We start from the raw sequence: 27,909 nt of genomic DNA on the forward strand, positions 1-27,909 counted from the left end.
TGGGTTGAGTGTTGACCTCGCAACAGCAGCTTTGTAAATTTTACAAAATATAAATCATTACATTTTACGACGGATGTATCTATTTCTGTCTTATAATTATTATTTTTACGATATATCATAAGTCTGTGTTGAGTGTTCGCTATTCTATTTGCTTAAACAGCATTTCTTTTGAAGATTTGGATTAGCTCTTGTCAAGTTTTTTTTAAAGGCATCGAACATCCCCAAAACATCGATGTGTTAATAACAAACATCGACTGTTTGATTGATGTTTTTCATTCGGATGTCCGATCCCTAACGAGTGACGAGTTACTTTAATTAGCCATTCATTACTTTAATAATGAATACGCACCTCAATCATCCAAATCAGCCTCTCATCCCGGGTTCGAGTGTGGCCATGCAGCCCAAACTATGGACCACACAGGAAACCCACAGAGATGTATAGAGATACAGAGGCACAGATACATCATGAGGCCTAATTTTACTCTATAGATAGTAAGAGAGGACTCGGACAATACTTTACTGTGAACCCAGATGGGTAAAACGATGTAATAAAATATATTGTTCCACACTTGTGATAATAGTGTGTCTGCTTCACTGTGACACTTCACGTATCTTAAATGATACAACTTTAAGTCGAGATATCACAAAACACAGCCACTCTCCACTCTTGTCCAGGTATTAACTCACTTTTAATTGCCCTCCCGACTCCCTGAACCGCCCTTCCAACCCCATGAACTGGTTCCTAACCCCCTGAACTGCCCTCCCGACTCCCTGAACCACCCTTCCAACCCCATGAACTGGTTCCTAACCCCCTGAACTGCCCTCCCGACTCCCTGCACTGCCCTTCATCTGCCTGCAGCTGACAGCCTCCCCGTGGCTGCCCGCTCATCACGCTCACGACTAAGTGCAAACAGAAAATCCAAGAAAAGACAGCAAAATATTGCAGAAAATGCACCGTACACCAACGCTGTGCAAAAATCCCAGTGGGATGCAAGTCAAACAACAACAACAACCACAAGACAACTTAGATTAAGGCCATCAGTCTAACTCCGTACTACAACAAAAAACATGGCCAAACCAAAAAACTTCTCGAAAATCACCAAAATGAAGCCATAAAAGCAATGTAACAGTGATCATAGGAACTGTGACCGAATTTTCACAATAAACGACAAACGACATGTACCACCAAACCCTGCAGCCATAGCTGGCTGCATGAGTCACTCCACAACAGCAGGAGCATCAGTCGGAGTATGAACATTTTTCAATGCACCTTTAAGATCAGCGCACTAAATCAAAACATGTCATACTTTGCAGCGATCATCTGGAGCGAAACATTTTATTTTAGGCCACTGAATATCACTGGCAGCTAGGGGTGTACAACTCCTCTAGAGCAGTTTTGAGTGAAGATCTCATAGGTAGCGATTCAAGTTGCAGTTTATTGGCAATAGCATTCCAGACCCTGGGGGCATCAATAGCAAAGGCCCTTCCTCCAGTGTTTGTACAGTAATAAGGAATGTGAAGCTGGTAAATGAGCGAAGACCTTAGGTCACATTTGTTCTTTGAAAGCCAGCCACATGAGTGCGATTGTGGTCATGCCACCCAAACTATGGACCATATAGGAAACCTGTCTGCGCTCTTTCAACGGAGAATAGCACAAACTTCGTTAACAATGCGGGGATTGATTTGGTTATTTGTGTTATTTTCGTTAACCATGTTATTGTTATTATCGTCGTTGTTGTGGTGATTTAAATCTCTGTGGATGTGAATTCCTGCCCTGAGGGCGCCTTCTCGCGTCTCGCCACCATGCTCGAGCCGCGAGCGCCGTCCTCGGGGCGCTTTCATTTCACGCAGCTCGCGCACGGGGGCAGCCATTTCAGCGGCGAGCCGCGGCGGCGGCGGAGCGGGGGGCAGCGGCCTGGAGGGACGCGAGGGGGACAGGCGAGGGGGGCAGCATCAGTGGGGGCGCACGCAACGGGAAGGGCAGCAGGAAGAGGAGGCAGTGGCAAGGGGTAACCAGGCAGCAGCAGAAGCAGCAGCAGCGATGTCGGCCCGCGACAACGGCCCGCTGGACTGCAAGGTGTACGTGGGGAACCTGGGCTCTGGGGCCACGGAGTACGACCTGGAGAAGGTGTTCAGCTACTACGGGCCGCTGCGCTCCGTGTGGGTGGCCCGCAACCCGCCCGGCTTCGCCTTCGTGCAGTTCGAGGACGCGCGCGACGCGCGGGACGCGTGCCGCGAGCTGGACGGGCGCCTCGTGTGCGGCTCCCGCGTGCGAGTCGAGATGTCGACGGGCGAGAGGCGACAGAAGCGGGGCTGGAGCGCGCAGCCGCCGTGGAGCCGGTGCGAGACGGGCACGTGGAGGGATGTGGGGGGGTAGTGGCTCGCGAGCATTCGACACTTCGCGTGGCCTCAACGTGCACCTGGCCTGGCACAGGCGCCGTCACTGAGTGGCCAATGGCGGGGTATTGAGGTCTGTTGGCGCTACGAAACCGGCGACCCGAGTTCGATTCCCGCTCGTGGTCAGCATCGGTGACGATTGTCTGAACCGGTCCTGGGCCACTCCGTGGGTCGACTCTGCCTTAAGTGGAGTAGCTGGTGCGGTGTGTGAACGTCTCCACTGGGAAGACAAAGGCGTGCGGGCGTGGTTCTGGGGGATTAATAATGATAACAACACTCGCCATTCATCTCGAGCGAGAGGGCCTGGGGCGGCTCGCTTCACCGTCCCCGTGTGCCCCCGGCTGATTGTGTGGGGGCGGTGATGGGTCATTAGGCTCATAATGGCCATGCTACACCAATGACAATGGCCACCCAGGTCCTGTGACTGATGACGTTGACTGGCCGTATTTAAACCAGGTTATCGTGTGTACAAGAGTTGTTATTTTTAAGCCCCGTCACTTATAACTGCACAACATTTAACTAGGTTTTTCCCCCCGTCAATTTCCTATATATCTACCTATTGGGATTGACATTTGGCGATTACTACGTCAGGGTGTATGAGGGGTGCCCTTTAACGCGCATGAGGATTTGAAGGGAATTATTTCCGATCTAGTTTTGTGATGCCGTCTTTCAGAGGCTATTATCCACCGATGTGACGTTACACAGCTATCTGAAAAAAATCCAAATGCCAAAATGGCATACAGCCGATAGCATAACTGGACTAATTGGGAAATATATATTTTTAATGCGTAGAGGTGGCCTCCCTCTGTCGGTTAGAGAGTCCGAGTGCTAATAGTTGAGATTCCTACCCACGTGTGCCCGTGCTCGTGAAGTATCGGAACATGGCTTAGATTTCCCCAAGGCAATTCGGCTAAGATTGTCCACGTTTGTACCTGGGCTCAGCACTGAGGAGAGGCGTCTGGGTGTGTGTGATGCTGACTCCAATGGCTTGTTTTCCTGTCAAGGCAATTGTCAGTGTTTACCTGCCAAGTGGGGCGTTGCACAACTATCGGTGAACCTGGGCCATTGGTGAGGAACCAAGTCCCTCCATGCAGTATTCATTTTTCAACCTGGGAGGGCCAATGAGCCTAGTCCATCCATGATCAGGATTTGAACTTGTATGATGGATGAGTTGTGTGCTCGAACCCAGTGCGAGTCTATATAACCTGGCTGAATCGCTGCAGTTTTCTATGTGCGTACGTGTGTGTGTACTCCAGGTCGGAGTACGGCTGGAAACGGAGCCCTTCTCCGCGGCGGAGCCCCAGACGCTCCGTCTCCCCGAGACGCAGCCCACGGCGCTCTCCATCCCCACGGCGCAGCCTGCGCCAGTCCCCTTCTCCCCGCAGGAGCCTTCGAAAGTCCCCTTCTCCCCGCAGGAGCCCCAGGAGATCCCCTTCGCCCCGACGGGGCAGCAAGCGCTCCTCGTCGCCGCGCCGCATCCCCCGCCGCTCGCCTTCGCCCAAGCGGTCTCGCAAGCTGAGCAGCGGCAGCCCCAAGGCGAGCGGGCGGCGTGCGAGCAAATCTCGCTCGCGCTCCGTCTCGCCCCGGCCTAGGAAGGCGGCCGAGGCTTGGCGCTCGCGCTCCCCGCCCACTAAGGTCGCCAACAGCAGCTCTGGCTCCCGCCGGCGTTCACGCAGCCCCAGCTAGAGCGGCCCGCTGGTCCTCGCTACCTGTCGTGCGCAGCACGGCCGCCCCCCCCACTCCCAGGGACGTGCGGGCCAACGGGAGTGGCCCGTAAGCATCGAGTGTTCGTGGTGACGAATCTGGGACGTTTTAAATTCTGTTTAACTGTAAGTAGCTGCTTGTTAGAAGCACGTGTCTTTCAGCAGATGGTTATTTATTCCCGATGTAGTTTGTTTTATTGTGATTGCAGTTACAAAAATAACTTGAATTTGAAAAAATTCCAAATCATAGTCTTCTACAAGGCCAGAGAAATGTTTCAGCCACCATGTTGGGTACGTGGGTTCCCGTCTGGTCCGCCTGTATTAATCCCGTCACTTATGTGGACCCATGACAGATCATTAGTGAACACAGGTCGGCAAAAACAACGGGCAGACGGGGTCGTCACGACACATTTGGGGCGTGGAGCACTGGCAGTGAATGCAAGATGAGAGTTGTGAGCTGTGAGCTTAACTTTAGTTTTTATGCATTCGCAACCATCCTGAAGGTGACAGCAATTGATGGTTGAATTGCAAGTGCGAGTTTCCAATCTGGGCTGTGACGTTTGTCTTCTTTTGTACCTTTGCACCCCGTGTCGAATGCCGGCAGAGAGCGAGCGTCTTCACTTCACTAAGCCCAGGCCGCCTCCGTCATCTGGTCGAGTCGTTTGGCAGAGTCCCGCGGAGTCTTGGTGGCATTAGTTTGTCATAACAGCTAGGTTTGTTTTCTTATCTCTCCATATACATTTTATGCATGGTGTTAAGGTGTAGGCGTCGCGTGTGCTGCTTTACCAGCTTTTCGGTTTTAGTTGGAGGAAAACGAAGGAAAGTATAGATGTAAATATGGCTTGCCGTTTTGCATAATAAGCGGCAGTGCATACATCCGCAAACTACTGATTAAATCCTTGAAAATTTTAATAAAAACAACGCATGGCATCCGTGGATACACGTGCAAAATAAATCAGCAGTTCCTTGCGTATAGCAAAAAAACTAGTTTAATCGCACGGTCATGTGGGGCTGGAAGAAACACAATTTTCAGGCATTTGGATGTTCCGCGAATTCCGATATACAATTATAAATTATGATCAATTAATTTGCTTGGCTGTCATCTGGAGTGATAATACCCATTTGGCTCAACACCTGTAAAAAGGATTTTAGTTGCAGTTGGTGAAAACCTTTTTTTCTGTAAAGGGCAAAGATTATGACCTATTTAGTGTTGCCATTTTAGTGTAAAACCTGGTTTAGCTGCGAAGCCATAGGAGCTCCGCTTTGATGCAAGTGTGACAATTCAATAAAATAGATCCATGACAGACAACTTGAAACTTCATTTTATTCTGCCGTTGAGCCTTGGCTACAAATGTCAGAAAAGTTAAATGGAAGAATTAAAAACATCTGGCTAAATTGATGACATCACTCGTACGTCTACAATCGCTTAATAAACCACCTTTGCAATGTCAGAGCTGTGATTGTATTAATACATTTCTACGCCGCCTTACGAGGAACACGCGATTCACATTAAATAGCTTTTAAATTAAATCATCCCCCTAAACATTCATTTCCTCAATACAGTGCTTGGACTGGAGCTGTTACGCAAAAGCAAATAGTTTTCAATGATTGGATGCATTAAAACGCAGTGCACAAAGTGACGCTCGCGGTGCCTCGCCGCCCCGAGCGTGACGGTGAACCACGTCTGTCGGGTTTTCCTTGTGACCGCGGCACTCGGTGCGGTGGACTTTGGCAGAGGGGGATCTGTGACAGAAGCCCTCGCTGGGCCCTGGAGCGAGCGAACGTTGACGGCTGGCAGCCATGCTAAACAGAACCACGGTTTGTGCGGCATGGTTGTCAGTAACCCTCGTTTGGTTGAGAAGTTGCTGTTTCTATTGCTGTTGTTTGACTTTAAAGGCCAGTTGGAATTTTACATGAGCAACGGTGGTTGTCGTACGGAGAGACCGATACCCTACATAGGATTGTGGAATTTCCGCGGCTGACTCAAGGACTGAAAACAGATGAGCAACACTTATTGTTCGTTTGAGCAAGGGACGAGTTTTTTTGTTATTGTAAATCTACTGGCTGTGTTCCGTTATTTCGGCAGCCACGGTGCAGTTTGGCGCGTTCCAACCGGGAGGTGAAACTGCACCTTTCAACTTCCTGTGCTCAGCTCTCCCGTGCTCATCCACCCGTGCTCATCCACCCGCGCTCATCCACCCGCGCTCAGCTCCCTGTGCTCAGCTCCCTGTGCTCAGCCGCTCGTGCTCAGCCGCTCGTGCTCAGCCGCTCGTGCTCAGCCGCTCGTGCTCAGCCGCTCGTGCCCAGCCATTCGCGTTCACCGTGGGTGACTGTCAACGGTGTCGGCCACATCCAGTGCCGTCCGCTCAAAGCAGTCGCGTCTCACCGGGAGCCGGAAAAACCATGCCGAGCGTGGGGGGGAGCCCAGTACATCTCGGGGCCCGATTATTCAACGTGGCCCCCTCTTCCCATCGGGTGGTGAAGGAAAAGGCATCGCAGACATCCAGGCGACCAGCCACAGTCCCTGGTCTCCGAGGGCAACTCCACCATTACGTTGGGGCGAGCGGGGGGAGGGAACGATCTGCGGCGCCGGTCGTCACACGTAGGAGACGCGGAAAGCGGCGATCTCCATGGGCGCCAGCTCCACCCGGCTGGCGTTGGGGCCGGCCGGCTGCGAGTGCAGCAGGGTGAGGCTGCTGGGGGTCACGCTGCGCAACCTCAGCTTCCGGAAGAGGTCACCCAGCGAGAGCTGCGGAAGCGAGTGGTGACGTTGGGCAAATGTTACGTTTCGCTCGCTCATGCGGTCAGAGCTTTGTCACCACTGCAGCAAGGGGTGCTTCACTGGGGGTGGTGGAGACCGGTGTACTTTGTAAAACGCGACTTTGCATTTAAGTGGCAACCTTTACTGAGTGAAAGCCCACTGGGAAAATCAGTCTGGCATGGGAGACCTGGAGTACACAGAACAAGCCCGGCATTGCTAACGATCACTGGGGAAAGATATCTCGGCATTAATGTCGATCAAAGCGTCTCCCTTAAACAAGCATAGGGTGGTGCACGCCTCCATTAGTAGTTCTAAGATAGTGGCGAAAATTCTGCATTACCATGACGGGCTAGTCTTCACGGAACGACCACTTGATGGCAATGGCATTACTTATGTCCACGAAATCCACAGTCTATAGACTCGAGACGGGGCCTGAAATTGAGATGTTTGGCCCATTTTGTACCCAGAGTGCCTTGATATTTTATATATAAAGAAGTTCAAATCGAAAAGAGTCTTCTAAATGCAAAGCAGGAACAACCAGTTTCATCAAATAATGTAGGGGAAATAAAGCAGCAGAGACTAGGCAGTCACCGAACACAAGTAAAAGTAAATCATGAAAAGAAAATAGGGTTTACATCGGTTAAAATATTAGAACCAAATCCCCACCATCTGGGCAGACATCAATTTCTGTCATGTCAGGATGAACATTTGGCATTTAAAAACCGTAAATCCGCACAAATAGGCGAGCACACTACTTGCTGCCCTCGGATCTGCATAGAAACGTGCCATCGTGGGCCGAGCGGCATACCTTGCCCCCCGTGGTGGAGCAGTTGAACCCCCCCAGCCCCGCACTTGGAAAGCCGCAGTCGAACCCCTTCCTGTGCAGCAGGAGGGCGGCCTCGCCCGGGGAGCCGGCTCCCTGGGGGGGGGGTGGGGGAGAAGGAAGCAGCACGGCCAGCAGCACATGACCCTCGCTCACCCCTGGTTCTCTCACATGGATCTGACACACATGATTTTTGAATATTGTTCTCGCACATCTAATGCACTCTGACCAAGTGATACTGTCATGCCTGGCTCTTTTACACCTGTATTTCAAAAACCGCCTTGTCACACCTCATGCCTAGTGTTGACAGCACGTTTTCACACACCTGATGCTCTCTCACCTGGAGCTCCGTGGGTCTCGCACCTGGTTCTCACACCTGGGTTTCACCTAGCGCTTTCACACCTGGGTGTTCACACTCATAGTTCTCTCTCACCTGGCTGCTTCATTAGGTGCTTTCACACCTCGCCTCGACGTGGTGATATTCGCACAGCCGGTTCTCATGCACCCGCTCTCCGTGCCACTCGGCACTCGCAAATCCATTCCGTACCGGTGCCTCCATCATGCGGAGGTTGAGCAGGTGGAGGTCGCAGGGCACTGGCGTCCCCAGCACGTGGAAGGAGGGCAGCAGCTGCGGTGGCTCGGCGAGCGGGGACAGCCGCTGCTCGACCCCCACCAGCACGAACGGCGGGTGGTTCAGAGCGGCGGAGGCCACGTGGCCCAGCAGGGACGGAAATCCCAGCGCGGCAGCCTTCGTCGCATCCCATTTCTGCACACAGGTCAGGAGGTCATGGGTCAGGAGACGAGAGGTCAGCGAGGAGGAATCGGAGCAGGACTGGAGTTGCATGGGGCAGGAAATCGTTGGGTGGAATCGTATCTCGATGATGAAGCCCCTGACTTAAAGCTTTCGTGACTGCAGGAATTCATATTCTTTGGGTCTTTCGGTAAAGTCACGGAGATTGGTTCAAAGACAATAACAAAACTACGACTTTCAATCGCAACACAAGCATTCGTCATCAGGAAGAAAAAAAAGAGGGGGGCAACTGCTCTTTTTTTTTCTTCCTGATGACGAACGCTTGTGTTGCAATCGAAACGTTTTTTGTTATTTTTTCTATTATCGTTGAACCGATTTACGTGATTACCGAAAGACCCAAAGAAAATGAAGCCCCTGTTTGCTGAAAACGTTCAGGCTTCTTGTTCTGATCTGGCTTATTTCGTTAAAGCCGTACACACCCATTTTTTTTCAGTCAAAGCCAGCAGCCATGTTTAATATGTCCCAGTTACCATGGTTCCGATTCCCTTTCTGCAATGTTTTGTGACCACGGCCTCTTGAGAATTATGAATCTGACCGGCGATGCATTTCGCTGTACGACCGGAAGGATTACACTTTTTTGCAGGAAAATTTAGGCTTCCCATTTTTTTGTGCTTAGGTCTGTAGTGGCAGATGTTTTTGCAGAAGATGTACATTCACGCTCAACGGCAGGGAAAGCGGCTCGACACCAAGTGTTGTGCGTCATTCAACAAATTTGTCTCGGCTGGAATACTCACACTTAAGTCCACTTAATTTTGGTTTTTATGAGCAATTATTATTTACAGGTCAAAGAAGGTCAACTCGACACTTGAGTACTCCATTTAATCATGCACGAGTTATATACGGTAAGTCCTCGCTTGACACGTGGTGTTCACACAACGCGTTTTCACTTTGCACAACGGGGTACGCGCCCCGTTGGAAGGCAGAGCATGTGCTATAACGGGGTACGCGTGCCGCTATAACGTGGAGGGTGCGCTGTTATAACGGGGTATACGCCCCATTACAACATGGAGCATGCGCCATTGTAACGGGGTACGCGTCCCATTATAACGCGGGTTCAAAGCGATCGACAAACTACTTTCTTGAGCTGTAAAGCTGAACGGTACGATACAGTACACGGAATGATACAGCTTAACGTAGCACTTTTCAGGAATGCAGCACTTCAGGAGAGAGTCCTTGCCTATAAACATGGAGCAAAACTGACTGCTGATGTGACGATGGCTGTCAAAACCGCTCTTGAGTTTTGTTTGTCCTGAATCACTGCTGCTGAAGTTACGCACTTTTACACCAATGGTGTGTAAGAAAGGTTTCTTATTTGGAGCAACATATGTGAAGGAGACATTGCTTATCTCTTGTTTAATCGTCGGTGGCTTAACCCTGGGAAAAAAAAGGGTTCTAAGAGTTCCGTGTGACGTGACTCGGGTAAAAAAACTATTATGGAAAACACTTTCCAACCAAGCTCAAAGCGTTAATGCAGGAGCTCTGTCTATATGTGTTTACCTGTAATGGGCAGGGGAGGGGGGACAATCATTATCCTGAAGATGATCCAAGATGAATTAAACGCGAGTGTAAAGTTGTGTTGCTTTTAGGGCCTCGCCATAGAGAAATAAACAGCCACGTTGATCAAATCTGTCATCCGTGTAACAAATATAATAAACTCAAACTCATATGGTGGCCACGGCCATCCCTAGCAGGGCCGCATTCCAAGTCTCATGTCGTGTCGTCCTACGGGGATGGGTTGTGGCTTTCGTGCCGGGCGCGAGCGCCGCCGCCGTCACCGCGGCTCGTACCGCGGCTCGTACCGTGCCGTCCGGCGAGCGAGTCTCCAAGAGCAGCCGGAAGCGGCTGAGGCTGCGTCTGTTGTCCTTGAGGCCCTGACCCAGGCCGCGGTTGTCGTCCTGTATCAAGCGCCGGTCCAGCATCACCTCGAGCTGCCCTGCACGTGCACAAGCGCAGCCGCCCACTGACGCCCCTGCAACGCGAGTGTGTGTGTGCACACCGAGGCGGCCAACACACCCACTCCAGCCCTCTAGACAACACCAGCCGCCATTCACCACTAGGTGGCGGTGACATCACCACAGCGCTTGTGCGAGGCCAGGTGCACTCCAAGGCCACTTGAAGCAGGGGTCCCCAACCCCCGGGCCACGGACCGGTACCGGTCCGTGGCCTGTTAGGAACCGGGCCGCACAGCAGCAGGAGGTGAGCGGTGAGCGGTGAGTCCGCGCGTGGCCCGCCCCCATTGTGTTATTTACCACTTACGTCCGCGCCTCTTTCCCGCACTGCGCACTTGTCTCAGTTTTGGTGACCCCACAAGCTGCTAACCGCTAGTAGCCAACATGAGTAAAAAGCAAACGTCGCTGGAGAGCTTCTTTGAAAATGGGGGAAAGAGACCCAATGATGAACCCCCCTCCCCCCCCGGTCCGTGAAAAAATTGTCTTCCACGAAACCGGTCCCTGGTGTCAAAAAGGTTGGGGACCGCTGACTTGAAGTGTTAACACACCTGCTAACACACCTGCTAACACACCTGCTAACAGTCGCACAAAGACAAATATCCCCCGCATCGCCTTAACAGACTGTTGAGGTAAGTGCTTGCACACACACACACACGTACAACACAATCCCAGCAACTTCGCCCGCCAGCGGCCTCGTGAGGCTCTTGCCGCACCACATCCGTGGGGCCCGGTTGGCGCCCGCGCTCACCATCGGCCAGGCTGGCCACACCGCCGGCCTGCGCAGTGAGCAGGCTGAGCCGCGAGCGCGCGTCCTGCACCAGGGCCATCGTCGCCACCGGGTAGAAGTTGGCCTGCAGCGGCAGCTTCTTCCAAAACCTCCGCGGCTGCATCTGCGGGGCGGAGGAGCGGTGTCCCAGTGGTTCGCGGAATTGCACTGCGAACCCAGTGACCCGAGTTTGAGTCCTGACAAGGGTTAATATCGATGCCTTGGGCTTGCCCCTCTACCAATCCACCACGGACCAGCGTGGTAAAGTATAGTCAACTCCCATCGAGGTGTGTAGTTCGACCAGGGAAGGCCTTCATCCAGCAGTGGATTTACAAAATGGTACTATGTGTTTATGTGTGCACATCTGTTTTCACCTCGACTATCCATGTGCTCTGTTTTTACTGTACGTGTGCGAGTGTGCGCTGGTGGGACCTGGAAGCCGTTGAGGTCGGTCTGAAAGTTTCCGCCGCTCTCCACGTCGCTGGAGACCCGCATGCTGAGCTCGCGGTTGTTCTGGTCCCGCAGGTCCACCACGTTGGAGACCTCCAGCGACAATCCCTCAACGCCTTGTCACGTGCACACACACACGACGTGCGTGGCAAATACACATCCCGCATGATGTGCCCACGCGATAAACACAATGTACACAAAATGTAAACCGTTCAATGTGCAACATTGACCCGCTCCAAGAACACTCCAAACAGGATCAACATGACGCACACAGAGAGGGAGGTCGGGGGGGGGTAACAGGGTGTCTGTGCGGCACCTGGCAGGTTGTAGAGGCGCACGCTGTGCTGCACGTGCGGGTAGACGCACGTCACCTCCGACACGAGGGGGCCCCGCGTCACCCGCACCACCGGCCTCTCCGCCGACTCGTATGGCTGCACAGGGCGCGCCGGACAAACGGTAACGTTTGAAAATAAACCAATGGCCTCTGCTTTACTTAATAAAGCGTCACGGAGTCTCAAGACTGATCATGAGGGTGGCAGTGAGTTGAGATGTTGGCCAGCGCGACTCTTGCCTGGCGGAGCAGACATGACAAGTTCAGGCGAGGTTCACACGCGAGTCATGCACACCGTGAACAGGAGCAGAACCGACGCGCCCGGGATCGTAGCGTGCACGATGTTAACCACCACCATGCCATCTTTATACACGCAGCTTTGTGCGTGAAGACGAGAGAGGGAATCGATGTTTTATCGGAGGCTGTGACGGACCTTGCCTTCCCCGTCGGGCAGAAAGAGATAGGCGCCGCTCTTGTCCTTGCTCCGCCGGGTGCCGTACCACAGCAGGTCGAGCCGGAGCAGGCGCGGCTCGCCACCCGCCTTGAGTCGCACCCACTGTCGAGGCACGGCAACAGCACGCACATCCACGCTCAGCGCTCCTACGCACCGACAATCGCACCCATGACGCGACCACCGATACGAGCGCCGACAACCACAGGTGGCCACAGAGGACGACACGGCTCATTTCTGTCGCACCCATAGGATGAGAATTACCGCTGTCGCGCGCTGACCGATTGCAAACACTCATCGCAAGCTGCAACACAACAGCAACATGCCCGCAACATAACCAGCAGCATGTGGCAGTGCCAACCAACATCTCAGACATCCGCCACTCGCTCGATTCCGCATATGGCACAGAAGCAAAGAGGTCGGACTCGAGTTGGATCCCTCTACGATCACCGGGCGTGCCGCACGCACGGAGATAGACTCACGCGCAGCATCCCCGTGCGGCCCGAGAAACCGGCCTCCACGCTCGCCGTCTCCACCGAGAACTGCGTCGTAGGGGGCGGCAGCAGTGACAGCGGCAGCAGAGGCTGCGTGCGGGGGGGCACGGGCCCCCCTCCGGGGAGGTACAGCGTGGTGTCGGACCGCACGGCAGGCACGGGCGGAGCCTCCAGCGTCAGGCGGTAGACGGCCAGGCCCAGCGCCGGCACGCGCGCCAAGAACTGCAGCTGGGGTGGGCAGAGTGGCCTTCGGTTAGCGGACGGTGAGGCAGCGAACGGGCGGTGAGCAAGCAGAGAAGGCGCAGCAAACGAGGATTTCCTTGAGCAATGTAAGCATCTGCAGTGCGCCCCGCGTGAGGACTATCCACACCTGGGTGGACGTTAAAAGCGAACTCGCTCATGCAGAGCGACGTCCGAACGCAGAAAATCACAAATGATGGAGACCCACGCACGCACATTCGGCCCCGGGTGAGGTTAGTGGAGGGGACACCGGTGCCTGGAACCCACACAAACCCTCAGCCCATCGACATCCCAAACCCACTGGAACTGGGTCCAGTGAAGACCCTCGACCCATCAACTTCTGGAATCCCCAAACTGCGGCTCCCCTGGGCACCTGGAAGGCGCGCGCAGACATCCCCGTGCTGCTGCTCCACAGGGGGTCGACCTGGGCCAGGACGCCGGAGCCGTCGTGCGCGAGCACGTTCGCGAGCGGCGAGTCGACGCGCACGCTCACCACGCACACGCGCTCCCACTCCAGCGCGTTGTGCACCACCAGCGACCTGCAGGGGAGGTGGGGGGGGGACACGAGCCGCTCAAGACTCCGCTCAGCTGATGAGCCTTGCGAGACCGATGCGGGCGCGACGCGCGGCTTCAACGCGAGTGCGGCACGTGGGTCACACGGCACGGGCATCGCTCTCCTCCACACTGTCCTGTGCGCTGTCCTGTGCAGCGAAGACTAGGTCGCTCCTCACTGCTATGAGAACAAAACGAGCTCCACGGGCCGCGTGCTCTACACCCTCTCTGTGTCCCACGCGTGGAGCCGCACCTTGGCGCCGACGTCAGCTTAATGACGGCCTTGTTGGGCAGCGAGTCGTAATCCACGACGTTTTCCTCCTGCGGAGAGAGCGAGGGAAACGCAAATGAGTCGGCCACCGGAGCATTTCGACAAACGTGACCGCGGGGCGTAATGCTTCTTCTTGTGCGAGTGCGGTGTCGGCGAGCGGCCGCAGGAGTGGTAACAGCAAGAGGAGACTCGCGAGGAGGAAGAAGAAGGAGGGCTGGGAGGGGGCGGAGGCGGCGGAGCGCCCGGGCTCGGCGAGCAGCAGCACGAGCGCCGCGTCCACGAGCACGCGCTGCAGGTCGGCGAGCGCGCGCATCAGCCTGCCCCAAGTGGGAGGGGGGGGGGGTGCAGGGGAGAGAGAAATCCACACAAGCAGATAGAGGCCCGAGACCACGGCGGTGGTGACAGCAGCAGGAAGCCGGTGAGACTGGGCGACAACGGAGGCTTCATTGCACACCACATCCATACACTTGTCGTTATGGACCCGGCTACTCATCGTGTTCCGTATTCCAGTCTACCAACGACCCGGAAAATATTCGGTGAGAAGTTAAGCCCCGGACGAACGTATGTGCACGTGCGGGCGCTACCTGGCGGCGTAGTCGGACACGACGAGCTCGCGCGACGTGCCGGTGATGGCGTCGTGGTGCTGGAAGAGCGCGAGGTTGCGCCGCGCGCCCTCCAACCGGGCAAAGCACTCGCGCGCGGGGAGCAGCGGCGTGACGCCACGCCGGGACGCGTGCCACGACGCCAGCGAGAACAGCAGCTCCGCCGCCCTGAATCACACGCCGCATACGACCATCGCCCTTGTCGCCTAAACGGGCTGCTGGTGCTGTTAGGGAGCACCTATAAAGGCCGACACGACGCACGTGGCCGGCACCACGCCCAGGCGCCTTGGCTCCTCATTGCTGATGTTTACGCACCGCACCAGGCGCTGATTTAAGTCGTCCTAGGGGAAGACCCAAACCGGTTCTGATATTCTTTGCCCGGGTTCGTAGCACGGTGCGCTAATCGCTGCGCTGCTGCACGCACACCCCATCAACAAAGGAATGCGGGGACACACGCACCGACACACCGGGGCCCCTCTGCGCGTGCGTTCTTCACCTGAGGTGAGCCTCGAGGCGCCGGTCCAGGTGCTTGAAGAACGGCCGCGACGTGAAGTAGCCGCTCCAGTAGTGGTCTTCGCGGTCGGCGTACGTGAAGAAGTCGCCGCCCAGCACGGGCAGCGCTGGCGGGGGCGGCGGCGGCGGGGAGATGGAAGCGTTCCCGGAGACCTCCCAAACCCCCAGCGCCTTGAAGTAATCGGAGAGCGTCCCGAATTGAACCTGCACAACAAAAACAAATGCGATGAGTCAAAGGCGCAGGGGGGTCAGGGGTCAGGGCCATAGCAGATCGGGCGCACGATAATGTTTAGTGGCGTGGCAGCCGCTTCTGAGACAACCCTCTTCACGAGCACAGAGACACGAGTCTCTGGGTGCCTCTCTTCCTCTCTGCCTGTGACCGACCGCCTCTTCATAATAATCACAATAAATGTGCCCACTGTTGCCATACACTTCTTGAGGTGCGGTCACATTTAGACGCTCTATTAATCAACATCAGAGGTCAGAGCGCTGAGCTGGCTCCGCTGAAATCCTGAGTTTGAATCCAGGCAGCTGCTACCTGTGAGTAATCCAGGTTCTCAAGTGTAACCACTTTATGGTCTCAGCCGATCACATAATTTGGATAAACTCCAGCTCCGAATTTTTTTTATATCGGCTTTAATGTCACGCGATGAACCTCACTCATATACAGAACGAGTGCCAAGTGCTGCCCTCTACTGCGCGTGAACCAGAGGTCACTTGAAGGGATCTCAGAGGTCGCTCTGTGATATCCGCTTTGTGTGGGTCGTTCTCCTATACGAAGGGTTGGGCTGCTCTAAAAGGACTCCTCGGCTCAGGGCACCGATAGATAACATTTGGGGAAAATGATGGTGTAGATTTACTAATGATCATAAATCAACATTGTACCATGAACTGCCATTACAGCATTCATCGGCCTATCAGGAGTGACGCAGCGATGATGTCTGCGCCTGGGTGCGTCGGTCCGTGCATCCGTACATGCACTCACCCTTGCGTGCAGCTCGGGGTGGGAGTTAATGTAGTCGAAGAGCTGCTGGTAGTTGTGGAATTGCTGCTCCCACTCGTGCGCCGTTTCGAAGCGGAAGTCGTCGCCCAGCTGCACCAGCACGGCGCCGCCACGGAACAGTGAGGCCTTCTTACGGTACTGGTCGAGCAGCAGGTTCGCCCTGCACACACACACACGCACACATGCACACGGAGAGTCAAACACACGGGGAGTCATAGACACACACGGGGAGTCACACGCACACAGAGAGTCGCACACACACACACCTCTCGGCCACGTTGTCCGCCGTGATGGCTCGTGGAGCAAGCTTCCAGGGGCAGTTGACGCGGCTGCCTGGGAGGCGCTTGAAGTCGAACTGGCAGCAGACCTTGGGGTCGGGGCCACACGTGTGCGGGACGTCGTAGCTGTAGAAAGGCATCATGTGGCACAGGATGTCCGTGCTCGTGCCCATGTCTGTGGCACAGGCAAGAGGCAACCGCGGAACGGGGGGTTATTTTCGGCTGAGTCTACCTAGGCGAGGCCCCACTCACTCACAAGTCACTCGCCCACTTTCTATGTATGTTGAACTTCTTTGGCAGCGTACATCGTCAACCGTGCTAGTTGGAGGTGCGTGGGAAGGACAACTAAACACAAAGGGTAGTTCTGCAGATCACAACAAATGTACAAACTGACCCGCTCCCTTCCTCATCCGTTCACTTACCCACTCGCTCACCACACGACCGGTCACCACACGACCGGTCACCTCACCTCTCGTTCTGCTTCTTCCCTCGCAGCACTGCTACCAATTTGGAATTCCCTCCTCAAATCATCATCATCTCTCTCCTTCCAAGCTCTCACAATGATAACCTCGCTCAATTCAAGACATGTGTTTGACACTTCTCTACTGTGCAGCATCTTTGATCGTCATCCTGTGTTGCTGGCCGCTTGACGTTGCTTTGGGCCTTTGGGCCTGTGCTGCACACCAGGGTTAACTCACGACGCCCACGCACGCACGGTAAAGACCTCTTCAACGCGTGCGGGATGATCAGATTATGATTACGAGCCGAGTACGAAGAGGTTAGCGTGATGGATTACGTTGCATATTTTATTTTTAATCATTATCTCACCGTCTTCGGTTACTTCCAATGTTTTTCTACAATTACATTATCATATTTATTCAGTTGCCGAGTTTCCTGTGTGCATAATGAATGTGATTCATGAATAACTTAAACCCCCCCCGACGGTGAACAAACAACACGCTGGGAGCCGGCGCGGCGCGTACAGACGCACGCTCGCTCGAGCTCACGATCGTTTGGTTTCACTGCAGGGGGAGAGGGCGGGGACTTGAGAGACCGAGAAAGCCTCCTTGTTTCTATAAAACAATGTCTCCCAGCACAGTAGGATAAGAAGGTCCAACCGCCAAGAGGGCCAGCAACAAACAGCACCGTGATCAAAGGTGTAATTAATGAAGAGTGCAGTAACGCGTCTCTTGAATCGAGCACGATGTTTCCTGTAAGAGGTTGGGGGGGGGGGGGGAGACGGTGGGAGGAGGGAACTCCTCAGTGGGGCCGAGCGAGGGAAGAAGCGGAGAGAGGAGTGCGGTGACCTGTGGTGTGGTGAGTGGGTAGGGGAGTGGGTGAGTTATTGACTGGATTTTCGTGTGTGGCAGTTGAACACGGTGTAGTGGATGAGATGAAACAGTCAGTGTCTGGTACGAACCCAGTCCATACCAAATGGGCGCTACAGTGGCGAGATGTTAACTACCTCGCCTGGTATACAGGAGGTCGTGGGTTCGATCCCGACCCCAACGTCTCCTCGTGGTCACGTGGATTTCTCTCCGGGTCTTCCACATTTATAAATGTGCGTAAAGGTTTTAGGGTTAGATCGCGAAAGTATAAATGTTGTGTCGTAACCCTCCACCACCCGACACAGCTAATTAGTAAGGGATTTGTCACATAAACAAACGCCAATTAGTTACTATTTCAGGCCACCGGTGTGTTGGAGAGTAATTACATCCAGCATCATCGGGCGATTTCCCAGCAAAACCCCAAAACCTTTATTATGAATATTGGTCGCACAAGCCACTTCGTTGAGCTATCATTTGTAGGCAGGTCGCTTCTGAAAAACAGCGATATAGCTTGGTGGGCCTTACCGGGTAAAATAAAAATAGTAATATTAAATAGTAGTCGTCAACATGGATGAAGGAATCAATGCGTGAAGTTAATTTGCAAGAGTGACTTGCGCGACAAAGCATGTGCTCGCACGCGACACAGCGTGCACGTGTGTAACAAAGCACGCGTGACGCAGCGCGCGTGACGCAGCGTGCGTGACGCGGTGCGCGTGACGCGGCGCGCGTGACGCGGCGAGCGCTACGCGGCGCGCGTGACGCGGCGAGCGCTACGCGGCGCGCGTGACGCGGCGAGCGCTACGCGGCGCGCGTGACGCGGCGAGCGCTACGCGGCGCGCGTGACGCGGCGAGCGCTACGCGGCGCGCGTGACGCGGCGAGCGCTACGCGGCGCGCGTGACGCGGCGAGCGCTACGCGGCGCGCGTGACGCGGCGAGCGCTACGCGGCGCGCGTGACGCGGCGAGCGCTACGCGGCGCGCGTGACGCGGCGAGCGCTACGCGGCGCGCGTGACGCGGCGAGCGCTACGCAGCGCGTGACGCGGCGAGCGCTACGCGGCGCGCGTGACGCGGCGAGCGCTACGCGGCGCGCGTGACGCGGCGCGCGTGACGCAGTGAGCGGGCACGGCGCGCACCCCAGTCCTGGCGCCACATAAACTCGAGGCTGCGCTCGTGGGCCAGGTGGCGCTTGACGGCGTAGTGCACGCGCTGGATCAGCATGGCCTGCAGCCCCGCTCGCCGCAGCACGTAGGCCATCGTCGGGGAGTGGCCAAACGGGTCAATGGCCCAGCCGCTCCGGGGACGCACACCTAGAACACGTGCACACACAAATACAAATAGCCTGAACAGAATGTTGGATCGAGTGCTGTTAGCGAACACCTATGAAGGCCCGCCGCATGTGTACACCCTTACGTGCACAGGCACGTAAAGACACCTTAGCGCTCTGAATAATAATCATAATTTATCAAGCAAAGCCTTGCCGAGTCTTAACAATGACCTCGGCACAATCCGCCAATCCCGGTGTTGGATTACGGGCGTGTGCCACCGCGACACCTCCATCGTTCTTTGCCGCCGAACTCTCGGCTTCGTGCCTGCCGCATGTCTCGCGTGTCGTACAAGTTACGCGTCATCCCGGCCCGACCTCTAACCCCAACGCCACGCAGACTGAGCCCACGTCGGTCAATGTTGCTGCTGGCGCTGGGCGAATCCCTGGGGAGACCGGGTCCCCTCCGGCAACGGCGCTCACGGCCCCCCCCACCGCCACTCACCCAGCGTCTTGTGCAGCCACTGGTGACCCTCGATCATCTGGTCAATGATGGCGAAGTAGTGAGTGTTGGCTTCATCCGTCATCACCCAGCCGCCCGTCACGAACTCGAGCTGGCCGCGCTCCACCAACCTGCAAGGGGCACGAGGCGCTCGGTGTTTTATCAATTTCAGCAACGGGCGATTAATTCGATTATATTAACGTCAGACGCGCGCCTCGGTCCTGCCCCCGAGCAGTGTTGCTCCTCCGGTGCCGCGGCGCCCGCGGCGGAATACTAAGCAGCGCAACGCACGTCGCCGGCGGTTTATGAGCGGAGGAGGGGGCGTGCCTGCGCTAATCACTCTTGAGGCTCGCTCACACTCATCAAACACACTTAGCGCACACTTGTTACGGCACTTGTGAGGACGGCTCTCCGAGTGCGCATTCAATTCCCACCGTTGTGACGAGCGTTTTCAGCTGCCAATTATGCAAGCGGTGGCTGGCTTTGCCCTCTGCCATCGCAACCCCTCCTCCTCCCTCCTCCTCGTGTCCCGCGCCGCGTCGCTTCACTCCGGGCTCATTAATGCCGGATGGGTCCACGGAGACGCCACCTCTCATTTTCAGCCGTGCTCGTCTCCCGAGGGGCACGAGAGCTCTCGTTTCCGAGTCATTTTGTCGCGGGGTAATTTTCACGTTCGGCAAATTTCGTGCAGCGGCGCGATTGTGTCGTTTGGTTTTTTTGTCTCCTTCAAGCGATCACCGCCGACACGCTTATTTTCACATCCCCGTTTAAATTGAGGCGACAGATTTGTGAGCAAGCGTCATCGCTCTTGCGATTAGGGTTTATGCAACCGTGTGCACTATCGATGCGGTTCACAAGATTGTTGTGTAAATGCTGCCTAGCTGATTGAACACGCCTGTTGGTATTTACCAACAGTCACTTACCTGTCCTGCATTGGGAAGTGAAAAATAAACAACAATTACACACCTCGTGGCTACAGTTGTCGCATTGATTTGTTTCTTCACAGATGGAACAACGGACATACGGACGGATTAAAAAGAAAAGCTTACAGACAGAGACGGGCAGACTGACGAACAAACAGCTTACGAACGGACTGATGATAAGACAGATAAACCAGATAGACACACTCGCACACGGGTGGGCTGAAGAACAGAAGGACAGGCAGGTGTATGCACACACGGCGAGCGAGGGATGCCCGCGGTACCCGGAGCTCACCTGCGGACACTGTGCCTCCGCTGCGAGTCGGCAGCGTCCCACCACTTGGCAAAGAAGGAGACCTCGGCCCAGACAAAGGAGCGGCGCCGGTCCTCCAGCAGCTTGGTCACCATGTGGTTGAGGATGTGCTGCGTCTGGTCCACGTAGTACTTGTCGAAGGTCTTGAGCCAACCTGCACAGACAACGCCATGAGGCCGCTCGGCCCTCTTGCCGTCTCGCTCTAACCCCCACCCCGCCGGGGCCTGCTCGCAACACCCCCGGTCGGGCTCCACTCGGTGGGCGGTCGCTCCTTCTCCTCTGCTGACTCTACTGCCCGGGACTCCCTGCCTGCGCTCATCTCCAGTTATTCGAGTCGAGGATCTGTGTAACACGCGCGTGTCTTCATGTCCGCGTGCGCAGGCTCACTCCCGACTCCCGACCTCTGACCTGGATCGTTGTGGGAGTGCGGCACGACGATGATCTGCAGGGGCCGCTGCTCCCAGGCGCCGACATCGTAGGTGATGTCGAAGCCCTGCCTCCACACGCCCCCGTCGGGGTTATCGAACGGCAGGAGCCTGTAAACATCCAGCATCTGTCGGGGAGCGCAGGGGAGCGGGCGGGATGCGAGCGGGGGATTTAATTCGGACAGGAAGAGCGGCGCGATCTTAAACAACCCGCTGCGGAAACCCGGGGCAGGGAGGCTGAAGGATGGGCTGCGGAGAGCCAGGGCCGGGCCAGGATGGGTGGCCCTGTCGGATCACCGATTGACAGCGAGACAATTTCTGACCCTGCCGGGGAAAGGAAGAGCTGATTTTTGTTCTGCTTTGCAAATTCGTTGGCGGGGATTTTAAGCGCCGTCGATAGGGCACAGGCGGGCGTGCAGCTCGCAGCACCGCGTCCCATTATCGGAGACGTTAGTCAGAGCATCGAGCGCATTCTCCCTGACAGACATGGTTCTATAACGAGCCGCTTTACAGGCGATCGCAAATCATTTTAAACGCCGCGCCTGACGCGGCTCGGCACGCCCCCTGCCGGTCGTCCGCTCCGCGGCCAATCTCCGCCTCGCGAGCTCCGTACGACCCAGCCGAGAGAAAACATCAATTTCGGGGAAGTGTTTTTGTGCAGTCGGGCAGAACCGCATTTAGACCATCGGAGTCTCTGCGCGTAAACCACCTCCCCGAGGGTGAGGATGTAATGTTTTCTCTCCGTGGCCGCTAAAGGCACCGAGCCAAACTGATCTGGAATTGCTCGGCGCCCTCGTGCCGGTAATTGGCTCCTCTTTCAAATTACTTTTTTTTTATCACAATTATTTCGCGATCAGCGCCACCATTGGCGCGACGCCGTCGTGCGGCGAGGACGTTTCACGACGCCGTGGACCATCGAGCCGCTCGACACCGCCGCGTGTCGATGATCGACCCCGGAAGACGACTTCCCCAGACGACTCCCAGCAGTCACTTCCCATAGCCCCTTAAATATGATTGCAATTCGAGTAATGTGCGCTGCTAGTCATCACGCGAAACCCTGACCTCCCCATGACCCCCGTGACCTCGCGTTACCATTGCTTCGCTGTGCACCATGGCCCGGTTATCGTGGGCGGTGGCAACAGCCATAACACCTTTCATCTGTCATTATTCCACCACTGTGTAAGAAAAAAATCTCTACTCATACATCAATAACGCTGTGGCCTTGACTATAAAGGGTATATAATAGGTGACGTTTCAGGCAAAAAGATTATAATAGGCGATGCTGCAGGCGAGACAGTGTTTCTACCTCTCTGGCCCCTCTGTACACTGTCGCTTGTCAACGCCACACCAGGAAGCATGCCCTGCACACACTGTTGGTCGTACGGTTGGCTAGGTATGGTGCAAAAGAAGTTAAACATACATACATACTTAAAGTCAAACGTTATGATATTTTAGTCCTCAGAGCTGGACCAAATGACACAGTGTTCCGAGTGGATTCCCGGTGCAGGTGTTGCTGATCAGGCGGAGGATCATCCACCCGCTACACTGGAGAGCCCAGTTCAGGCACTGGTGGCTGCAACCGAGGTTCACACCCACAGTCTCAGCAAGCCCATCATGATAATTATTGTTTATTTATCCAGGAAAGGGCCCAAAAACCTACTTTTCCGGAGGGTTCTGCTCCATTGGGATGTTTGGCAAATTTCCGGTTGCATTGTGTGGCGTTCTTTAGCGATGGGAGGAAACTGGCGAACCTGGAGGAAACCCATGGGCCCTGGTGCATTTCTACTGCCTGCACACTCGCTAGCCACGCCACTGTTTCAGTGTCCACCTTTGTTTTTCATCGCGCCATTACTTGGAACACCCTTTTTTTTTGTTGTCCTTCCCCCGCAGCTCCGATTAAAGACATTAGACATACATACCCTGAAACAAACAAGGAAAAAGACAAGTGTCCATCTTTGACTGCCCGAGCGTTCGTTTGTCACTCGAAATCTCGCTTCGGGCAGGGGCAGCCTGGCCGGCGATCGCCTATCAACGGCGCGCGCCTCAAGCGAGTCGGGGTCGGGGGCGGAGGGGGGCGACGGCTGACCTGCACGTCCCGCCCCGTCGTCTGCGAGGCCTCGGAGGAAAATCTGCAGTCGCCGTCGGCAACGGAGACGGAGGCCGGGAAGGGGAAGGCCCAAGAGGGCAGCAGCCACGTGCCATTGGGGAGCCTCGCGGGGCCCGGCCAAGAGGCCGGGGGGGGGCTCGGGGCCAGGCGGCCCACGTCCAGCTCGAGCACGGAGTGGCGCAGGTTGCTGATGATGTGGTGGTTCTCCTCCAGCAGCTCCTCCAGCTGCTCCATCTTGCTGTGCAGCACCGACAGCTGTCCCTGTGGGCCGGCGAGAGGCGGTCGGTCGGCAGAATCGCGAGGCCCCGCTTCACCGTGCCACAACTGGCTTTTCTCCGAATGCGATTTTAGCGCCTATTAGACCGACAGACTGCCGTGTTACTGCGTTAGTGTGCGAGTTGCTGCTCACGATCGGCAGGGCAGCATGCCTTGCATGCATATCATGTGATCACCACATTGCACGTACAATGCTCTCAGCCTTGACCAGACCACCAGTGCAAGAGATAAATGTGTGGCTCTATAGTAGATTGTTTGTTGCCAGCCTACGTAGATTTCCCTACTGAGGTGCCTTTCCTCATCATTGACAAAAAGTGTTCGATATGAGTTATTAAAGTGAGTGTTGTTATGTTGGTATGTGTTACTCGTTGGTGTCGAATCTTTATGCTGGTGTTGAGTGTTGTTGCGTCGGTGTGGAGTGTTGTTGTGATGGTGTTTGATCGCATTGGCAGCAGTTGTTACAGACGAGCCCCTCACCGACCGTGCCGCCGGGAGCAATAAGTTGCCAAATTAAGCGTCGCAAGCGAAGGAGGAGGTGGCAGGCGGTTCACGGCGTCCCGTGGCGAGGCCCCCACCTCCCCACCTCGTCCACGCGCCTAAGCGAGCGCTTAATGCATCACGGGCGACCTTTGACACGCACCGGCCAATTACAGGGGGGCCACAATTACCCCACCAGCCCAATCACCAGCCACAGGCGAGGCACGCCTACTGCAGGGGCAGCCACATTATCGGCCCGCATGCCCCCCACCCCACTACCCGCTCCCGCCGCTACAGCATTTACTTAACGCTGGGATTACACCCACAGCAAGATCAGAGTACCCCCCACTCCCCCACCGCCACCCCGGGCCCGACTGGAGAGCGCGTCTTGAGCTCCCGTTGTTGGGCAGCGACTTCACCTCCTCGTGAAGCTGAACCACGGCTGGCACGTGGCGCTGGGTGGTAACGTAACGCGCGGCAAACATTCATCTCAACGTGTGAACGATCGGAGCGGGGTCGTCGATGACGCGTCACCAAAGCAAGGAGGCAATGCAGAACGATTAAAGCCACGACCCCAATTATGCCACGCGCAAACAAAAGCGGAGACCTGGGATATCGGGCGCTGCTGCTGCTGCTGTTTGTTCATAGGAAATTGTCAATTGTGGGGTTTTTAGCGAGGCCCGTGTCACGCAAGGGCCCGCGATTGTGATGGACGACGTCGCAGGGCGTGTGAAGCCAGATAACGAGCAGATGGTGGGCACCTTCGGTAAACTCTCCGCATAAATCACCGGCCATTAGCAGTAATCAGTTTAAACTCAAGCTGCCAAGTGTCTGCAAATTGGCCGCATTGCGAGGCCACCGACACCCAAGATTCCATCCCCTTTGTCGATCGCACGGCTGGGCCAGCACCTCTCCACACCGTGCGCGTCGAGGCAGTCACCACGCCGATCAGTGCGAGTTGGTGAAGGCAGAGAGACCAAGTGCAGCGGCATCGACTTACAACGATGGATTTATCTGCAGGCTCAAGCCTGCTTAGCTGCAGAGATCATAGATAATAAATTTACTCGGAATGCTAAGACATCATATTTATACACGCGTAGAAATGGCAAATGAAATATCCCTAACATGCCACCAAACCATCACGTCTATAAAGTGGCAACTCCATGCCATGTCATGCAGCTCCACTCTGCCACGCTCCACCACTATTCAGCACACGTCATGCCACGCCATGTCACTTCACCCCACGTCATAAACCTCGATGCCACTTCGCTGCACACCATGCGATACTTACAACCATGCCACCTGTGCCACTGCACGCCACTGACTCTCGGTGTTACGCCACCCGATGTCACACCGTGCCAGGCAACCCCAATAAGCTCCATGCAACATAACTCCACGCCAAACCACATTGCAGACAATGTCAACCCAGGCCCCTCTGTTCCACCCTACTCCGCTGACAGCCCGTGCCACTCCGCTGAGAGCCCGTGCCACTCCACTCATCTGACAGTCCCTGCCACTTCACTCTGCTGAGAGCCCTGCCACTCATGAGTCATACCACTCCACGACACTGAGAGACCGTACCACTCCTCTGATAGCCCGTGCCACGCCACTGAGAGCCGGTGCCACGCCACTCAACAGCCCGTTTCACTTCACTCTGAGAGCCCACACCACTCCACTGACAGGCCGTGCCACTCCACTGACAGGCTGTGCCACTCCACTCAGAGCCCGTGCCACTCCACTGACAGCCCGTGCCACTCCACTCAAAGCCCGTGCCACTGCACTCCATCGACAACCCGTGCCACTCCACTGAGAACCCGTGCCACTCCACTCCATCGACAACCCGTGCCACGCCACTGAGAGCCCGTGCCACTTCACTGACAGCCCGTGCCACTCCACTCAGAGCCCGTGCCACTCCACTCCATCGACAGCCCGTGCCACTCCACTCAGAGCCCGTGCCACTCCACTGACAGCCCGTGCCACTCTACTCCACTGACAGCCCGTGCCACTCCACTCCACTGACAACCCGTGCCACGCCGCACCCTGGGCAGGTCGTCGCGGCGCGAGTCGTGGCGCCGCTGGTAGTCGGACTGCACGCGGTCGAGCATCACGTAGAGGGAGAAGACGGCCACGCAGAAGATGGCCGCGCCGCACACGGTCACCTGCTTGCGGGGCCGCATGGCGACCCAGGGGCCTCGGGCTCCCTCCCCGGGGGAGTGAGGTGGGAGCAAGGGGAGTGAGGGAGGAGAGTGAGATGAGAGCAAGGGGGGTGAGGGAGGAGAGTGAGGTGGGAGTGAGGGGAGTGAGGGGGGTGCAAGGGGGGTGAGGGAGGAGAGTGAGGTGGGAGTGAGGGGAGTGAGGTGGGAGTGAGGGGAGTGAGGGGGGTGCAAGGGGGGTGAGGGAGGAGAGTGAGGTGGGAGTGAGGGGAGTGAGGTGGGAGTGAGGGGAGTGAGGGGGGTGCAAGGGGGGTGAGGGAGGAGAGTGAGGTGGGAGTGAGGGGAGTGAGGTGGGAGTGAGGGGAGTGAGGGGGGTGCAAGGGGGGTGAGGGAGGAGAGTGAGGTGGGAGTGAGGGGAGTGAGGGGGGTGCAAGGGGGGTGAGGGAGGAGAGTGAGGTGGGAGCAAGGGGAACGGGATGGGAGTCAGAGAAATGAGAGGCAGTGAGGTGGGAGTAGGGGGAGTGAGGTGGGAGTAAGAGGAACGGGACGGGAGTAAGAGGAGTGAGGGGCAGTGAGGTGGGAGTGGGGGCAGCGAGGGGAGTTGGTTGAGGGCAGGGGGGTTGAGAGGAAGTGAGAGGAGCGAGGAGGAGCGAGGAGGAGAAGTTGGAGGAAAGAGAGCAATGAAGGTAGAATAGAGAAGAGGTGGGATTCGTGGATTCGAGGAAGAGGGGTGATCATGAGAGTTTGGAAGAATCGGCCAAAGAGGTGTTTTAATGGGATGACGGTAGAAGGAATTCCGAGGACGATGACGAGGAAGGCGGGGATGGAGGAAGAGGAGAAATCGGTATCGGCAGGAGGATGTTGGGAGAAGAGATGGATGCTGATCACAGACAAGCAGGATGACGATGAGCGGTGACAGGAGACGACTTGTTAATGTTTACCAGGGGGACCGATGGAGTCAGACGATGATGGTCATGATAAAACAGCAGGTGATTGTGTATATGACTGAACGGTAGGTGGATGATGAGGATGATGACTAAAGGGTAGTATGTGAATGACGATTGGGACGGTTGAATGATGATCACGACAAAGATAGAGCAGCAGATGTGTGATGATGCTCGACTAGCAGGTGGATGATGATGATGACAGAGAGGGGTGAGTAACGAGATGATGATGATGCTGCTGCTGATGATGATGGTGCAGATCTGAGCAGCAGCAGCAAGGCGGAGATGCTCGCTGCCCGCGCCTCTGCGTGAGCGCCGCGACGACTCTGGAGCCCGCGGGGTCTCGCTCAGCAGCTCGGGGGGCGCCTCGCCGCGCGTCCCCTCGGGGACCCCCTCGCCGGGGTCTCCATCAAGCCCCGGGGGTCACGGCGGCCACGGCGGCCTGGGGGGGAGGGGGGTGGGCGGGGGCGATCGCCGCTCGCTCCAAGCGCTGCCGGCTCGAGGCTTCCGAATCCGGCAGCCATCTTCCGGAAGAGGAAGTTCCCACCTCGGCCGAGCCGAGTGAACGGGAGGCGGCGACTTCCGGAAGATGAAAAAAACGCGCGAGTGCCCAGTGCGCGTGTGGAGGGGGGGGGAAGTCGCGCATGCGCAATGCGGGTGTCGGGGCATCGCCGTTTCTTGGGTTCCTTTGATCTTAGATGTGAAGCTTTCGTGATTGCAAGGATTCATATTCTAAGGTTTTTTCGGTAAAGTCACGTAGGTAAAAATAAATAATAGAAATAAAAAATATTTCTAATGTTTGTATTATT

General features: G+C 55.9%; 2 protein-coding genes and 1 long non-coding RNA gene across 3 annotated transcripts; 2 read left to right on the top strand and 1 right to left on the bottom strand.

The window, feature by feature from the left end:
* The first annotated feature begins 1,945 nt into the window (after positions 1 to 1,945).
* Positions 1,946 to 5,551, top strand: LOC144717241 (uncharacterized). Its single transcript, XM_078592634.1, has 2 exons — positions 1,946 to 2,340; positions 3,654 to 5,551. The coding sequence occupies exons 1-2, from the start codon at positions 2,042 to 2,044 to the stop codon at positions 4,081 to 4,083; spliced, it is 729 nt and encodes a 242-aa protein (XP_078448760.1). The 5' UTR covers positions 1,946 to 2,041; the 3' UTR covers positions 4,084 to 5,551.
* LOC144717240 (alpha-mannosidase 2x-like) lies at positions 5,411 to 27,585 on the bottom strand. The gene is made up of 22 exons (XM_078592633.1): positions 26,043 to 27,585; positions 23,230 to 23,511; positions 21,127 to 21,271; positions 20,701 to 20,872; positions 19,489 to 19,616; positions 18,856 to 19,029; positions 16,384 to 16,570; positions 16,100 to 16,277; positions 15,098 to 15,318; positions 14,584 to 14,769; positions 14,193 to 14,316; positions 13,982 to 14,049; positions 13,550 to 13,715; positions 12,925 to 13,164; positions 12,425 to 12,547; positions 11,977 to 12,091; positions 11,643 to 11,776; positions 11,193 to 11,334; positions 10,295 to 10,428; positions 8,232 to 8,450; positions 7,670 to 7,780; positions 5,411 to 6,849 (listed from the first exon to the last, which is right to left on the bottom strand). Exons 1-22 carry the CDS (start codon positions 26,178 to 26,180, stop codon positions 6,697 to 6,699), a joined length of 3,540 nt encoding a protein of 1,179 aa, XP_078448759.1. The 5' UTR covers positions 26,181 to 27,585; the 3' UTR covers positions 5,411 to 6,696.
* LOC144717243 (uncharacterized) lies at positions 19,063 to 23,886 on the top strand. The gene is made up of 2 exons (XR_013585060.1): positions 19,063 to 21,193; positions 23,034 to 23,886. It is a non-coding gene; the product is annotated as an uncharacterized LOC144717243 (long non-coding RNA).
* Positions 27,586 to 27,909: the final 324 nt, after the last annotated feature.

The sequence above is a fragment of the Lampetra planeri genome, chromosome 3 (assembly GCF_965212315.1).
Source record: "Lampetra planeri chromosome 3, kcLamPlan1.2.h2, whole genome shotgun sequence".
Classification (NCBI taxonomy): Eukaryota; Metazoa; Chordata; class Hyperoartia; order Petromyzontiformes; family Petromyzontidae; genus Lampetra; species Lampetra planeri.

Bases quoted from the DNA above. Each gene is read 5' to 3' on its own strand.
- LOC144717241 (XM_078592634.1), top strand. From the start codon at position 2,042: ATGTCGGCCCGCGACAACGGCCCGCTGGACTGCAAGGTGTACGTGGGG. The intron at 2,341-3,653 runs GTGCGAGACGGG...TGTGTACTCCAG, and splicing joins GCGCAGCCGCCGTGGAGCCG to GTCGGAGTACGGCTGGAAAC.
- LOC144717240 (XM_078592633.1), bottom strand. From the start codon at position 26,180: ATGCGGCCCCGCAAGCAGGTGACCGTGTGCGGCGCGGCCATCTTCTGC. The intron at 20,873-21,126 runs GTCAGAGGTCGG...TTGTCTGTGCAG, and splicing joins GCACTCCCACAACGATCCAG to GTTGGCTCAAGACCTTCGAC. The intron at 12,092-12,424 runs GTCCGTCACAGC...CGCCCTGTGCAG, and splicing joins TGCCCGACGGGGAAGGCAAG to CCATACGAGTCGGCGGAGAG.